General features: G+C 39.6%; 1 protein-coding gene across 1 annotated transcript in view; it reads left to right on the top strand.

The window, feature by feature from the left end:
* The first annotated feature begins 3503 nt into the window (after nt 1-3503).
* TRPM3 (transient receptor potential cation channel subfamily M member 3) overlaps nt 3504-16656 on the top strand; it is a 411073-nt gene continuing 397920 nt past the window's right edge. The window contains exon 1 of the mRNA XM_077171883.1: nt 3504-3649. Within this exon, the coding sequence (XP_077027998.1) occupies nt 3626-3649 (24 nt within the window). The 5' untranslated portion in view covers nt 3504-3625. The remainder of the gene's footprint in view (nt 3650-16656) is intronic.

Raw genomic sequence — 16656 nt, forward strand, 5'->3', positions numbered from 1 at the left:
TCTTCAGTAATCATGTGATTTAGAAATTTTTAATTTTTACTGTAAAAAAATGTAAGTTCTTGCAAATAGATAAAAAATTAAGGCTTTGACTTTCATCAGTCTCTGGGAAAAAAGGGGAGGAGAGGAGAGGAGAGGAGAGGAGAGGAGAGGAGAGGAGAGGAGAGGAGAGGAGAGGAGAGGAGAGGAGAGGAGAGGAGAGGAGAGGAGAGGAGAGGAGAGGAGAGGAGAGGAGAGGAGAGGAGAGGAGAGGAGAGGAGAGGAGAGGAGAGGAGAGGAGAGGAGAGGAGAGGAGAGGAGAGGAGAGGAGAGGAGAGGAGAGGAGAGGAGAGGAGAGGAGAGGAGAGGAGAGGAGAGGAGAGGAGAGGAGAGGAGAGGAGAGGAGAGGGAGAGGAGAGGGAGAGGAGAGGAGAGGAGAGGAGAGGAGAGGGAGAGGAGAGGGAGAGGAGAGGGAGAGGAGAGGAGAGGAGAGGAGAGGAGAGGAGAGGAGAGGAGAGGAGAGGAGAGGAGAGGAGAGGAGAGGAGAGGAGAGGAGAGGAGAGGAGAGGAGAGGAGAGGAGAGGAGAGGAGAGGAGAGGAGAGGAGAGGAGAGGAGAGGAGAGGAGAGGAGAGGAGAGGAGAGGAGAGGAGAGGAGAGGAGAGGAGAGGAGAGGAGAGGAGAGGAGAGGAGAGGAGAGGAGAGGAGAGGAGAGGAGAGGAGAGGGAGAGGAGAGGGAGAGGAGAGGAGAGGGAGAGGAGAGGAGAGGAGAGGAGAGGAGAGGAGAGGAGAGGAGAGGAGAGGAGAGGAGAGGAGAGGAGAGGAGAGGAGAGGAGAGGAGAGGAGAGGAGAGGAGAGGAGAGGAGAGGAGAGGAGAGGAGAGGAGAGGAGAGGAGAGGAGAGGAGAGGAGAGGAGAGGAGAGGAGAGGAGAGGAGAGGAGAGGAGAGGAGAGGAGAGGAGAGGAGAGGAGAGGAGAGGAGAGGAGAGGGAGAGGAGAGGGAGAGGAGAGGGAGAGGAGAGGGAGAGGAGAGGGAGAGGAGAGGAGAGGAGAGGGAGAGGAGAGGGAGAGGAGAGGGAGAGGAGAGGAGAGGGAGAGGAGAGGGAGAGGAGAGGGAGAGGAGAGGGAGAGGAGAGGGAGAGGAGAGGGAGAGGAGAGGGAGAGGAGAGGGAGAGGAGAGGGAGAGGGAGGGGAGAGGGAGAGGGTCTGGATCTTCTGTATCTGGAAGATTTTTTTTCTTACTCTTTATGTATGGTACACTTTAGACCTCAGTTCAAAGTCAGTTCACATAGAACAGCAAACTAACCCAGAAGAGCAAACTAATCAAGAGCAAACTAACCCAGGACAGCAAACTGACCCAGAACAACACACCAGCCCAGAACAGCACTGCCCAAAGTTAGTCAGGAAGAAAATGCCAATAGGAACAGGGACTTTCATCAGATCTTTCAAATGCTACACTTAAAACTGCAGAGAGCTGTATACATCTGCTCCAGAATAAGTTCTTGGGTGGACATAGTCCTGGTATTCTGCTTTTTCAAGGCAAAATTGCCAGACTAACTTACAGATGTAGAAAGTTGTGTTTGGGTCTAACTGTATACAGTAGTGTCTAGAATTTCCTTAAAAAGAGGGAGCACTGGTTCATCTCCTTTCTGTGCTGTAGAGAAGCACATAGAGAAATCCAAATGTGTATGAATGCATGTTGCCTGCTATGGGGTGTAAAGCAGTGGTAGGTGCCTGTGGTAACCCAGGAACATCCCAGTGGGAACAGGAAACATTCAAGGTCTGCTGGGACAAGGAGATATTTTACAAGAACAAGTGTTATGTGAGCAGGAAATTCTGCTTCCTATTTCCAGGATGCCTAATATTTCTGGTGATCAAGGTAGCCACTGGATGTTATGGCATATGTAATAAGATTTCACATGGGAGTGAGAATCTGTACCTGCTCCAGGATGCCTGGAGCTCACTGCTACACTAAGGGGTTTATCTCAGTCCTGCATCAATCTTGACTCATGCAATGCAGTGAAGTGGTTAGGTAAAAGTTGTGAGATGGGAGAGAAGTTTTAGATATGTAGAAGCAGAGAGAGAAAAGGAATTTGGTTTTGTTATATAAGAGGTGACCCAGGTTACCTGACGGAAATGTTTTCCTCCTCTCCAGTTCTCAGTGATTATTTTAAATGAGGGCTGTTTACCAGTGTGTTCTGAACAGACAGAGGTTCTTGCTAACAGGTACTTACACACAGTCTGAAGTGTTGCTTATCTAGCAGAGAGCACTGATATGGAAGTAGAAGCTGGAATGCTTCTGGCTGAATGTCAGTCAGACCAATGGTGCAAAACCTGTACCCAAGGTTCTTAGAGCTTCCTGGTATCTAGAAGATTCTAAAGGTATCTAGAAAGTTAAAATAAAAAATGGAGGCATTTAAGGAACTTTGTGAAGTTTTGGAGAGTGACAGAAAAAAATCACAGGTCTGAGTTTACTGAGTCACTGAACTTTTTCATATTTGATAAAGTAAAATTAAATAAAGTTGCATACAATGTATGGGGGAAAAAATCTCATTCTTATTACTGTTTCTGCTCAGGGTATTATTTTTTGTACTTGTACTTTTTACAAGTATATTCTTCAATATTCTGATACCTGTCCAAAGGCAGCCAAACTTCAGCTTGAACAAATGATTTTGTTCTTCTTCTACCAGTGACTTGGAATTTCTCACTGCTCCTTCACCTGCTTACAAAGAGGTGAAATAATTTCATGAGTTTGTTGATTTTGAGGGCAATAAGCAATGTCTGAAAGCAGAGCTCAGGCTGCAGGGGTGTTTTGTCTGGTAGCTCGTGCCCCTCAACCTCTTAGGAAACCGCATCTTCTCCATCTCTCTGTGACACTGGAAAAGCTGATTCAAGCTTTTATTTCTACAGCCATAAATAAATAAAGTGAATTGTTAAGTAACCACCAACTGTTTTATTGTAGTTTGCCATTAGTGTGAAAGGTTTGCCAATTTATGCATCTAGCAAGTAATGATATCAACTAGGAAAAAAGGAAGCTCTTCTCACAGGGGAAAACTCCTATCCTCCCCTGAATTCAACATGAAAGTAAACAGAGTAAAATGAATCTATAAATAAACCAAATAAACTCATATGCCACAACGCCTTTCACACCAGTTTTAATAATCATGATCCGTGTCATTCAGAGGCTGTTTTAAGAACCAGCTGGGATAATTATCGCTTGGCTTTGAATCCAACATTAGTACTAGAATTAGGAAATTGATCATTTTATCCCAGGTGCCGGGTGGCACAACTTCTTTCCTCCCCAGGTATTGATAAACCCCTGGGGCTTACTGCAGGAGACAGCCTAAGGTGCACAGTGATTAGCCTTCCTTTGCACTCTCCAGCTCTACAGGCAGCAATGTCAGAGGAGGGGAGATAAGCTAAAGCCAGTCATAGCAATCTGTGGCAATAACAACATGCCAGAACTCTTAAACTGCTGTGAGGGCTGATTTTTCTCCTTCCACTTCTGCTTTTTCTGCCTCCCTGCTGTAGAAATGCACCAGCGTTGCACTCTGCTGATAGACTTGAACCTTTCACATCTCCTATATCTCCTAGAATGAGGGAAAGGCAGCTGGATTCATAGCACCTCATCTGCAGAGTGTTGGCTGCCCAAATGAAGAATAAACAGGTGAATTTGGTGAGTTTCTTGTTCTATTTAAATGTGTTGAGAAGAACTAAGAGGGATTTTTTAAAAGTTAATTTCAGATGTTGTGATTGCTCTTTCCTAAGTCTCTAGAGTGGCATGGCTAGGAAACTCTGGAAATTTACTGTAATAGCTCACAGTGAACCTCTGAGATCAGCTGCAGGCTGGAGTAAAATGACTGCAAAGCTACAAATGCCTGCAAATATCACTAATCTTGAGACTGATGCAGCATTGGGATACTAGAGAACTTGTATCATATAGCAATTAGCTGTTTATAGATTTGTTGCTCCAGAATGGGCAAACAACGTGATGAATACAGAAAGGTTTCAAATGTCCTAAATAAATTAGCACTGTCATGGAAGGGAAAATATTAATTTCAAAACTACCACCCAGTTTAATTTAATATAACTGCATTAATTAATTCATGATGCTTTTAAGTAATAGGGACAAAATAAATAAAAGTTACTTTTTTCAGTTATGAAAGAATACTAGTGTTTTGACTTCTCTGTTCTGATTGCTCAATGCTTAATTCTTGCACACAGAGTGTATACACGGAGTGCCAGTGTTTTGGTCTTTGTTGCCTGTAGAATTTGTCTACTTTTTCAGCATCATTTGTTATATGGGGTAGGAAGTTGATTAAATGACAGTTTCTGCACCCTGTTCTGGTACCAATATGCAAATGCATTTCAAGGGCTGATACTTAACTGTGTTGAGAACTTTGACCAACCGGAATTGGTTTTGGATGAGTGAGATGTTTTCATCGGGGGTTTGGATTGTTATTGCTTTGGACTTCACAGTTTATTAGACTAAAGAGACAAGGTTTTCAGGTGCAGTAAAACTTTTTATGTTATTTGGGTGACAAGAATGTAGAATTTTCTTGCTCTGTGAAATGGATTTTACACAGAACATGTCCTTCTGTGACTAAAACTGTACAAATAAATTTTCCCAAAGAAGGCTAATTTGGAAAGGTGCTCCAACTATGGTAAGTGATCTTACTGCTTCCTAAAAGATTAACTGTGAAGAGAAATGTCTTTCTTCTTCTATTTTCCATATTGTGACTTTGCTTTAGATGCACTCTAAGTGAGGTAAGTGCTGAGAGATGATGTCTGACAGTAGTGTTATGGGTGAGGGCAGAAGGAGCTTCTTTGGACAGAGGAGGGTTTGAGCAAGTTTAAAAATAAGCATTATATGGAACAGCCATCACAGTCCTCTGGCACAGAAAAGTGGGGACCTGCATTTTATTTTTGTGGCTTTCTGTAAACATACAAGTTGATTTATTGACAGCATTAGGACCTGTCTATAGATGGCTGGAAATGATAACATTCTCATTACTGGGAGAAGGGACAGATGAAATGTAAAATGGATTCTCTGGGTCTTTTCCACTACTATTCAGGTTTAAGAGCAGAAATATTTTGAGATGCAAAATACGCAGGTCTGTCTTGCTTGTGAGCAGCCTCAGAGGCAGAGATGCAGAGGCTGTCATATTTTAGTGCGTAGCAAAGGAGATGAAGACATCCAGGAGTATTTTCCCAGCAAGTGAATAGCATGGTCAAAAGATCTCAGTGTTTCTGAAGGATTCTTAAAAATACATGCTGTTTCTGTTGTAAGCTATGCTAACTGAACTTGTATGGAGAAGATGGCTTGAGGAGAAGTTAGGACTGGCATTTTGGTTTGTAGTTTCTGGACCTCAAACATAGTATGTTAAAATTATATATGAAAATTATTTTAGAGATCTTATTTTTACAACCCAGTGACAGAAAAATAGTTTTTCTAATTCCACTCTCTTCATGCAATTATAAATGTACAAAACCCTTTGAAAATCACTAGTTTTTCATGAAGTTGTCTTGTGAAGGTCTGATACGTTTTTTTGTATTTTTTTATATTTCCTCTTTTAATGTAAAAAATTGCACATTCTTAAGGTATCTGAACACCTGCTGATCTCAGTGTTCTCTGCAGCAATCCTGTGACGGTTTTGTCACAAATGGTGAAAGGAATATATACAGTACTGCTAAAACAATAAACATAAGTTCACTTGGGAACAAAATAATATTAGAAAAGAAGAAATGTAAAACCCAATGTTTTCCAATATCAGGAATTTTTCTGAATGATTAGACTACTTTCAGAAAGACAACAGTATATTTTAAAATGGCTAGGAATGTAATTTGGAAGATATAATTTATAGTAGAGATTAAAGGGTTAATTGTTTACAGGTTTTGTTTCTAGCCACTGAAAATGATAGTTCAGCTGTATGATGGCATTCTTCCCAGCTTAAATATCTTTATTACAAAAAGAGCAGGTGTAGTCCCTATCTGTACTGCTGTATTTTTGATTTTTAGTGGTACTCTACATTATTAGCATGAACAGTAGTGACCCTATCTTCACCCTAAAACATATTGAAAATCGTTATTGTTGTTTAAAGGAAGCATCTTGGAAAAGGTCCTCCTGACAGTTGTAACAACATGAGCATATGATTCGAAAACTCCTGTTGTTGCATGACATCTCTTCTCCAAGAAGTTGAAGTCTCAGGGTTGGCCAGGGAGGATCAACTTGCCTAGAGTTGCTCTGGTAAAGCTTTCCTGTGACTAACACAAAAAAGAAAATGACAGGCTTTTCAGTATCATGTATCTTTAAAGTAGATTTCTGCTGCTTTGGTCTTTTGGAGTCTGTTTCTATTGGTGTCCTCCAGCTCTAGTTCTGACCAGAACTCACCAGCTCACAGAAGATCCTTCAGAAAATCACCTAGCAAGGTACCTCAAGGAACACATTTTCAGTGCAGTCAGGCCCAAAAGCATTTGTGAATTACACATCACAACATTTTCCATCCACAGATTTTAAATGGATGGGTGCATCCCTCAGCAGTACCAGGTGGATCATTTTCTAGACTGTGGGCAGAGCAGCCAATTTTCTTCAAGTGATTGTTAACTCTGGCATTTTCCACACATCTGGGTATCAATCTGCTCCACTTTCTGACACTCTGCTCTGCTGGATGAAGGATTGCCTTTCTGCCTTTGGAGTGCTCATTGCTGCTGAGGTATCTTTCATGGATCTTCAGTGCACATGAGATCATCTCTCACTGGAAAATAAGTGCTCTACCAACAAGCTGACTCACTCTCTCTGCTGGAGGGGTGATATGCCAGTGTCTGGGTCAGCAGAAACTTCTCATGACTGAGAACCAGCTGTGGTGATGGGTATGTGAGTGTGGTGTGGGAGTTGCTGGTTCTCTTGAGAAGAAGGTGTGAAGTTTTCATGGCATGCAACACCCTCTCCTCACTTTGCTATGAAGGGCATTGCTGCCTGAGAAACCCTGCACTCACAAAATTACACTTAGAGTTACATTGACTGTGCTGATCATTAATTGTTTTTGTCTGATCACCAATTTTATTCAGTATGATTAGCACAGAGTCTCAGGGGAAAATGTAAAATCTTAGGAAGATTTCTGATCTGCTGATCAGAAAGAGAGAAGGGAAGCAGACTTTATGTGAAGAACCCAGATAGGTGTTTTGTCTGAAGTACAGTAAGATGCAGCTGAATTTTGGTTTTCTTTAAGTGAGACCTTTCCTTTGAAAGACCAGGTGCATGAATGGTTTGAAATACATTTTGGAGACTGAATGCTTTCTATGGAATAAATGCATATTTTCTAGGTTTTTCTCATCAGCATCAAGTGAAAGGCATCCTCTAATTATCACTTTAAATAGGGTGGGTGGTCTTGTGATAGCTGGCTACCCTATCATGATTTTAAATGTGCCATATGTACAGGATGGCAGTGTCTTGTTGAAATGGAGACTACATCCAGGCTTGAGGGTCACTCCAATAGAGAGCCAATGCTTCCAGAGATGAAGCTGCAATGCTTTTTCTCTCTAAATAAATTTCTAGACTAGAGTATCTTTTAATGAGTTCAAAACTAAGGGTTGAAATATGTAACATGAATTATTCCTTTAGTTCTTCTCATATTGTTCTCCGTAATTTATTATAGCAAAATTTTGGGGATTCCCACAAATACCAAAAAAGGTTATCACAAGTTAATGAAGCTGTTGTTTAATTATGCTGCCAGGCCTTTAATTTAATATCCTGGAGATGCTGCGACCTTCCTGGTGACAGGGGTTTTTGGCTGGTGATTGCAATTAGTTGCAATTAGTGTGTGAACTGCGAGCGGCTGGTCCTGAAGCCCCATCACACTCCCGGCTGCGGGACTGAGCCGGGATAAGCTCGGGTGTTCCTGATCCGGCTTTGCCCTCTGGTGGTACCCGCTTGAAAGATTCCCTAAACTCGAGAGAGAGAAAGCCTCTGGAGACTCCGAAAAGATCTAGGGAAACAAGTAGGTGTGTGTGATGGATACTAAAAGTACACTAAAAGAAGGAAAGGTCCTACAGACATCAATGCTGTGTATGCCAAGGAAGTCAGAGGCAGCAAGGTTCAGTGCTCCTTCATCGAGGTAAGCCTAAGAAGAAGGAGTTTTTCTCTGCCAAAAATGCAGTTCCTCGTTGCTCTGACCGATCCTTTGATGTGACAAATATGTGCACTTGAAAAATATCCCAAGTATTGTCTTATTGAAGCTCAGTTCCTTTCCTGATTATGAGGACACACCCCGAAAAGACCATCCTGTATCTTTTTAATGGAGAGAACTCTGGGGAATTGGGAACTTTAATGGGAGACATCCTCTTCCCAGCTTTCAGAAAGCTCTGAGTAATTCTAATGAGTTTTCATGGACTGGCCTTTTGTTTAACTTCAGGTGTTTCTGATGGGAGACAGTTTTTTATTTTTACAGCCTGGATGTTTTATGTGCTGGCAGTTCTGCATGTTTGTGAATAGAAGTTCTGCTTCTCCTCTTGGAGAAAAAAACTACCAATTATTTATAGCCTATAAGGGAAAGAAATGCAAAATGCTTATCTGAGAATACAATTGAGGTGTAAATCAGGTGTTGAACAGCAGTTAGAATAAAGAATGTTATAGTTTGAGGGGAATAACTGTCTTAGGCAATATTAAAAAAAGATGCACATTTTGATGTCTAGATGCAGCTTTATTTAATATTTTTGCTATTTTCTTTCTACCTTAAATTAGGAAACAAGGAGATTTATGCCTTTCAGGGAAAGATGGTTTTTTTCTCTCCTGAATCAAGTTCTTTTTAGTCTTAGGGAAAATATTTGGAACAGTTGTTGTTATATCTAGTCATATAAAAAAGCAATACAGAACTTCCCTTTTTACTATTTTTTTTTAGCGTTTACACACAGAAATTACCAGTAAAAAGAGAATCAATGTACTTACAGAGGACATGCAAATGTAGGGTTAATCACTGCAATAATTTTGTGGAAATTGCTACTAAAAAATTACTAAAAATCTAGGGCATGGCACAAATTATGTATTTTGATATATTTTTCTCCACATTCTGAAAGAGCCTGGTTATAGGAGACAGGCCTTGCTTGGACATTACAGTTATCATATCCTGTATCATGGGCTTTGAAAGAAAGAGCAGTAAAATAGTCCTTCCCATCATCTATATGACCACCCTTCATATACCCCCCTTCTTTCAAAAATTTGTTTTCCCTTTTATGTTCGGACCCTGACATAACCTATTTAAGTTGTGCAAAGCACTGTGCTAGAAATGGACAGTACAATTTTGTTATTCTGGCAGTATTTCATTACTTGAAACCAAGGATCCCTACGGTCAGAAAAGGGTGTCCTAAGAAAGATGTCAAAGCACTACTAAAAAGCCAAAAAACTCTGAATGGCATTCCCTTCACACAGATCAACAGTTTTTTGTTTTTACACCAGAAATTGCAAGATTCTGTGTACCCAAAATGATGCTGTCCATTTAACTGCAATAGGATTCTCAAGGTATTTTGTACCCATGGTAGAAGAAGGAATAAATCAAAACCTGAAATATACATATTTCTGAATCTCCTCATGTCAAATGAGATCTTTGTTGCTCTCTTCAATTTTTCTAGTGTTTAGCAACAAAAGAGAAACTACTTCTCTTTTATGTCAGTGCAAAGGATCCAGATTTTTATCAGTTCTGATTTCAGAATTCAAATTTTTGATGCTCTCGTTTAGTAAATAGGGCTTCTTCTTAACACAACCATGCCTGCAAAGCCCTGAAATAAAAAATTACCAGAGATATAACCTGTATTGCCTGAGTTGATATATTGGATAGCATCTGTATATTTGGGAAGAATCACTTACATGCTTTAAAACATAAGAATTTATTACATTCTTTCTTAAATTTCTTTTAGTTTCTTACATTGAAATTCTGGACAAAACCATAAATGACTTCTTTAAATAGTCTGTTCAAAACACAGCAATTTTTTTTAAGGAGAAATAAGTTTGAAATATTGCTCTCTTTAAAAACATGCTTTTTCTTCTTGTTAAAGATGAATAAGCAATGTACTTCTAATTCTTCTTCTTTCTCTTAAACTTTCATGTGCTTACATGGCCATTTTTCTCCTTCAAAGGATAAAGAAATATAATGATGATTAATAACTGTATGAATATAGGCTTTCAAAGCAGGCAATAATTCTGGATTTCTAAAGTTATTTGGTAAGAACGACATATATTCTGTACTTTGGGAGCACTAGCTTTGGTAGCTAATATTTATGCAATTCACTTCCAAACAAAAATATAAGCTGCTTCTAATTACTCTTTGGAATCATTTCAGTTTTCTTAGTATGTGTCTTCTAAAACTCTATTAACAGTGGAGAGATTTGTGGATACTTAAAAGAAAGACTTTCCATGTTTAGTGTACAGCATTTAAAACCATGCGAAAAGGCTGAGAAATGGGTAAATGAGACAGAGTAGGAAGAAAATTAGAAGAGATGAAAGAAAGAATTGAAATTAAAGTTGGTGCTAGGATGTTTGCATTTTGGTATCTGTGTGGTTGGAGGGGTTCAAAAATTAAAATATGGTGAAAATTTGGATGAGGTAAATGGCTTATGACCAACACTCGAGTGGGTATGGGCAGGATCTGGAGGAGAAGAGAAAATCAGGACAAATACTGAGACCTGCAAGACCCAGACAAACAGTTTGGTAATTGGGATTTGGTCTGGAAAGGCAAGCTCATTCTCTCCACTGCAAACACCTACACCCTTCTATCTGTAAAATCCCTTGCCATTTTCTTTAGCCCCGTTCTTTTTCCAGTTCTGCAGGTTACTGTACAAAATAGTGTAGGTACAGTAAATTCCCTAGTAAGATCACTTAAGCTTAGTGATCATTCCACATCATAGGTTAAGACATCATCCTGCATATTTTACCAAAGTATCCAAACAAAGAATTCTCACAGTTCCCTGCTATTGAAAAACATTTGCTGAAGACTTGGGAAGAATCTTATAGCTCAGCTGTTTAATCACAAACAATTGTAAATAGAGTATGGGTTGGCATTTTTACAGCATGTAATGGAAATCTTCCTCTCAGAGAATCTGATTTAAACTGTTGTCGGCTTCCTAAATATCCTAATAGGTGTAAATCTTTTTGTCTTCATGTGGTTCTTATTTTGTGCAGCTTTCCAGTTTATACCCTACCCCTCATAAAGGATATTAAAAAATCTCATCTTTGAAGGACTCTCAATGAACCTTTGGCTTCAGGATACTTTTGCTGATTTGAAATTTTAGTAATTCAAAATAGTCACATGAGCAACCTGGAAAAGACTTAGGTCTGTTATAAGCAGTTGATAGTAATAGTTCACCTGTATTCCAGTTTGACATGGCTTAAATCCTACATAAGACTACATGGATGATAAACTTGAGAACATTATTTACAGTTCTGGGATAAAATGTCTTCTCCTTTTTTTCCTAGAGAGAAAGGCTGACACAGAACTCAGTCACACTAACTAACTGAAATACTGTAAACTGGTTCTATTTATTAATTTTTAATTTTTTAAAAATTTTACTTTTCATGTTGTTATTATGCTCTTAAAGCCAACACTTTCCATTTGAAACCAAAGAGCAGTAGAACAGACTAGATTTTTATTTTTTGTCACTTTCAAGCAGGGACAAAATTGTAACTGACGAATATTCCACCAAGGAGTGGATAAATAAATTTAGAGGTATGTGAAGCTGCTCACCTGGCTGTTCTGGCTACATTGCCAGATTGCTTCCTGGTCTGAATCTCTCCAAGTTCACTTTCATGCCAAAGCAGGTTAAGAGCTTTGTTACAGACACCCGAGGGTCCAGCAGGTCTCATTTAGTTATTCTTCATAGTTGTTCTCATACAGAATTGCATGATTAGAGCCTTCCCAAAATACACCATTATTTGAGCAAAATTTCTTACAGAGTGTGATCACTACAGAAGGGGTTGATCTGCTCAAAACCACCAGTCTTGTTTGGAGTATTTACTCTGCCCAGGCTAACATGTTTTGAATGCCTCCTGTAACCCCTGGGAGAGCCCTGCTAAGTCCACAGGTGGGCTTACTTCCTGCTAGATTGGTTTTTTGTAAAGATCCCTGTGCTCTCCTTGATGATGCTTTATTCACAATTCCATTGTTCTCTGCCCCCTTATAGAGGTGCACATTTATTTTTTTTTCATGTTCTCTTTAATATCCTGGTAAAACCTGTTTTAGAATCAGGGAATGGAATTTGCCTCTAAAGCAGAACATGCTCAGTGAAGCAAAGCTGGCTCTTTCAAATACACGAGCCATTAAGTATCTTCACCTTACTTGTGATAAACTAAAAGCCTATCAGACACAATACTGCTCTTAGCTGCATAAAATCCTTGTCACAGAGGGTCTGCCATACATTCTGATTTAGACACTAAAATTGATTTTGGAGCATTAAGCTTTTTGTGACTCATTAACCTGTTAGACAAATCCCAAATGCAATAGAGTAACTTTTAAAAAGCTAAGCTATTTCCTCTTCAGGTACAATGAAGATCTAAAAATAATAATTTTTTAAGTTTGAAAACTCTGGGAAAAGATAATTGGTTTTATTAAAGATTCTGTGAAGTACATCAAATTGTGATGTAATATTAATGCATAATGATGTGAGCATAGCTGTTAGCCTACAAAGTAGGCAGATGCTGGAATAACACTTGAATCTCCTAGGAATGGGCTAAAATATAGTAATCAAAACACAAGATGAAAAAGCATATGGAGAGGCAACACATTATCCACTACTCTATGCTTTAATTAGAGCTAACTATTCAGAGTGGGATGTTTCAGCCGTGGTCTCATAACTCTATATCATAATAATAAATAATCATGGACAAATTAAATTTTCTATGGCAGCATGTTCTATGATTTAAACTGTAAGCACCTAATTACTTGTAGGTAAGTAAAACACAATAAAATGAAGTTAAATGGTGTTAAGAGAATTTTTTTTCCATGGATTGGGATTTTCTCTTATAGTTTCTACAGTGATTGCAATTGTAAATAATGGCAAGAGTTTAAATTTAAGAGTTTATATTTAAATGACAGAGTTTAACTCTGTCCTTTAGATATGAGGGAGAGACTTCAGATCTTCATGTAATTTTCTGTGAAATTTTGATAAGATTTTTAAAATTTTAGTCAGAAGTGCTCAGTCTCCATGTTGAAGAATGGTCTTGCAGGCAGATGATTTTCCAGCTTGTGTCACCAAATAAAGCCTGGCTAAAAGAAGTTGCATATAAGCTCAATTTATGCTGGCTGATGCAACAAAAAGTACTTGCAGCTTTTCTAGCATGTCTGGGTTTTGGGTTGGTTTTTTTTCCAAACCAGAAATTGAGACATTTTTAAAAACTGAGCATTTGGGAAATGAAGTTTTCTTATAAATTGACTCTGAGCATGTAATATATATTTCAGGCTTTCTGCCCTCCTGCTGATGAATAACAGAATGTAGTTGAGAAGTTGTGTTTCTTTTAGCTTTAGAACAAATGTATCCTTCAAAAGTGTTTACATATCTTTCATTCTATCTGTGAAGCTTGCCTGCAACCTTTGTATTTGGGTGGGGGTTTTTCCCCTCTTTTCTCCTTTTGGTCTTCCAATAGACAGCAGTAAGTTTGTCAATGGTGGTTAATAGAGAAATGTTACTTCTGCTTTTGGAGAGCCCAGGTGGGACCAACAATCTTGAAACAGTAATCAAATCTTCCTATTTCTGATATCTTAGTAGCAGAATGAAGCAGCAGGTCATTCTTTGACATCAGAAATGGAGTAAAGTGAAAATGTTTGTCTTGATTTTGACTTTTGAAATGATAGAAGTAGATATTAAGGGAAAAGGTCTTCTCTTCCATCTTTCTCCCTACTCCCACCTGAATACAAGGGAGTCTTCAACCCCCAACCCAAAGCACGTGGTGTTTTACATGGGTTGTTGAATCAGGGTTAGTGCATGAACATGGCTTGCTGATTGATTCCTAGGAGTAGAGAGGATGTGAGTATCACAGAAGCAGCAATCCTACAGAGGATGGAGGGAGGTCAGAGCATCAGTGGATTCATCTACAAGTATTTACACCTACACAACTTGATGTAGATAGGACTTTATTTAGAGGCATCTGTTTCATTATGATAATCAGTACCAGTTTAATATTACACGATTATAGGTTGTTTTGATATCACCAAAGAACTTTTATATCACTCTATGTCATCTCTAAGATCGTTAAATATACTGCAAAAAATATTATTTTCTAGGTGGTGGTTGTTGGAGGTTAGGAATACTAATTGCTATCATTGAGGCAGAGGTAGAAACTAAGTCAAAGGGCACTTTCCTAACTGAGCTGCATGCTGTTATTGGGAGAAGTTTTCAGCCTGGAAGTGCTCATTCCCCACCCTCAGTGAGAGCTGCCTCATCCTTTTGCAGCAGGTCAAGAGGAGGGCCACAAAGATGATTCAAGAATGGAGCATCTCTCCTGAGAGGAGAAGCTGAGGGTATTGGGATTGTTCAGCTGGCAGAAAAGAGAGTGCAGGGGAGACCTTATTGTGGCCTTCCAGTATTTTTAGGGGGCCTTTAAGAGGATGGGAACAAATGTTTCATCAGGGCCTGTTGGACTGGAACAAGGGGAAATGTTTTTTTACCTGAAAAGAGAGTCAATTTCGACCATTATTAGGAGGAAGTTCTCCACAATGAGGATGGTGAAACACTGGTACTTGTTGCCTAGAGAGGTAGCGAGTGCCGTATCCCTGGAAACTCTCAAGATCAGGTCGAACGCGGCTCTGAACAACCTGATCTACTTAAAGATGTTCCTGCTAATTGGAGGGGCCTTGGGCTAGAAGGCTTTTGAAGGTGCCTTCCAAACCAAACTATTTTATGATTCTGTGGCCCACCAGCTAAGAGCACTGGAGTAGCAGAGCATCACCTCGTCACCCTTCACCTTGGTGGAGGCAACAGGGCTGAGCAGAAAAGTCATAACAGACAGCTTCACACTTTCAGAAAATGGACCTGGCTTTGATCATTCTCTCCCTGGAGGACCCAAACCTTTGAGGTACCTACAAGTAACGGAAGCTGGGTTCTGCCTTGCTGCTATTTCATACACTCAGAATTGGAAATGAGAAGACAAAAGGCTGTGGGGGCTCTGCCTGTCCTCCTCTCCCCTCTCTTCTTTGCTCTTTGGAGTCCAAACTTTGTAGAAGAAGAAGTGGGGAACAGCATTGTTGAAGAAATAGTTGTCACATACCTTTCTTTAAACTCTGGGTATTCTTAGGAACCTCTTGTTAAAAAAAAAAAGTATGAAATGAGTTCATTATAATCACAGAATCATGTAGGCCAAGTTCTAAAAAATGTCCAGTAGCTAATGAACCTTTTGTCAAATGTCATGTTGTTTACTTCTGTCATACTTAGGTTGTGCAGGCTCCCTGCTCCTGGACTTGTTAGGATGATATATCATTAATGTAACTCCTTTTATGCTTCTATTTATTTCTTTTCAATACTGACTATTTGCCACTGATTGGAAGTAACAGGGAGACATATTTACATTTCCACTGATACATATTTCCTGCATCATTATCCTGTTTGCTAGAAACAGTTCTTTTTGCTTCTTAATGATATGACTCACCATTTATTTTCCATTCACCTTTGTTTAGGAAAAAACTTTTTAGGTCTTCCTTACTTAGGAATAAACATTGTGGTCTTAGGACACATATGCTGTAGCATTTCTTAGATCCAGTATTTCTTGTAACTTCCCACACAGAGTTTAACCTGCTCACCAAAATAGTGAATTACCAGAGTTCCCTCTACTTTTTCCAGAAGAGATGAGGAGAAATAGAAAGAATGTCCTCTGGCATGGAGAAAGGGGAGAACTCATGCCTATGAAAGCAGGCCTCAGGTTTACGGATGTTTCCATTTACTTTCATACTTTAGGAATCACAGAGACAATCATTGCTATAACATAAATGGCTTATCCAAGCCCACAAAGGTCGGTGTGGTCCTCTAGAATAATCTGTCTTGCTGACACTATAACACAGCACTCAAGCTCAAAATACCTGTCTACGTACACCATACATTATGAACCTGCAAGCCAGAGAGCAGGTCCTGTCATTTGTGCCTCCATAAGTGCTGTCAGGCATCTGAGCCATGCTAATTGCCAGCCAGTCTGTACTTACAGGCAATAGGATGTGTCCTTTGTGGGCTTAGCCCACATTAAGAGGGTAAAGATGAATCAAATTGATGTACACTTACCATATCCTGTAGCTGAAAATAGAGGCACTCAGGACAAGCCAGCTTCATGAACCATGGGTAAGAAGCCACATGCTGAAATTCAGCCTAAGAATGTGCCCCAAGGATGCAAACTGGAACCTGTTTTCTTGATTCCCTTCCACAGTGAATTCTGGTTTCTGCTGCTGCAGTCACTTTTGAAAGATATGGAATCACTAAAATCCTGTTTAAAAACAAAAGCAGTGGACCTCTCCCATGTAAACATATTGGCATGCCTTTTTGCCCAAAGTCACTAGCCATGACTCTCCTTCTTTATGTACTGTATCACTGTTAATGGCCAGTTAATTGTATCTTTCCCTTCTTCTCTTTGTTCTGAGTGAAAGGAAACCACAGCTCTGTAGAGGGTGAATGTCATAATGTGCCAGACTGTTATTTCCTCTGCCATTTAATTCTCATGTC

This window comes from Agelaius phoeniceus, chromosome Z, assembly GCF_051311805.1.
Source record: "Agelaius phoeniceus isolate bAgePho1 chromosome Z, bAgePho1.hap1, whole genome shotgun sequence".
NCBI lineage: Eukaryota > Metazoa > Chordata > Aves > Passeriformes > Icteridae > Agelaius > Agelaius phoeniceus.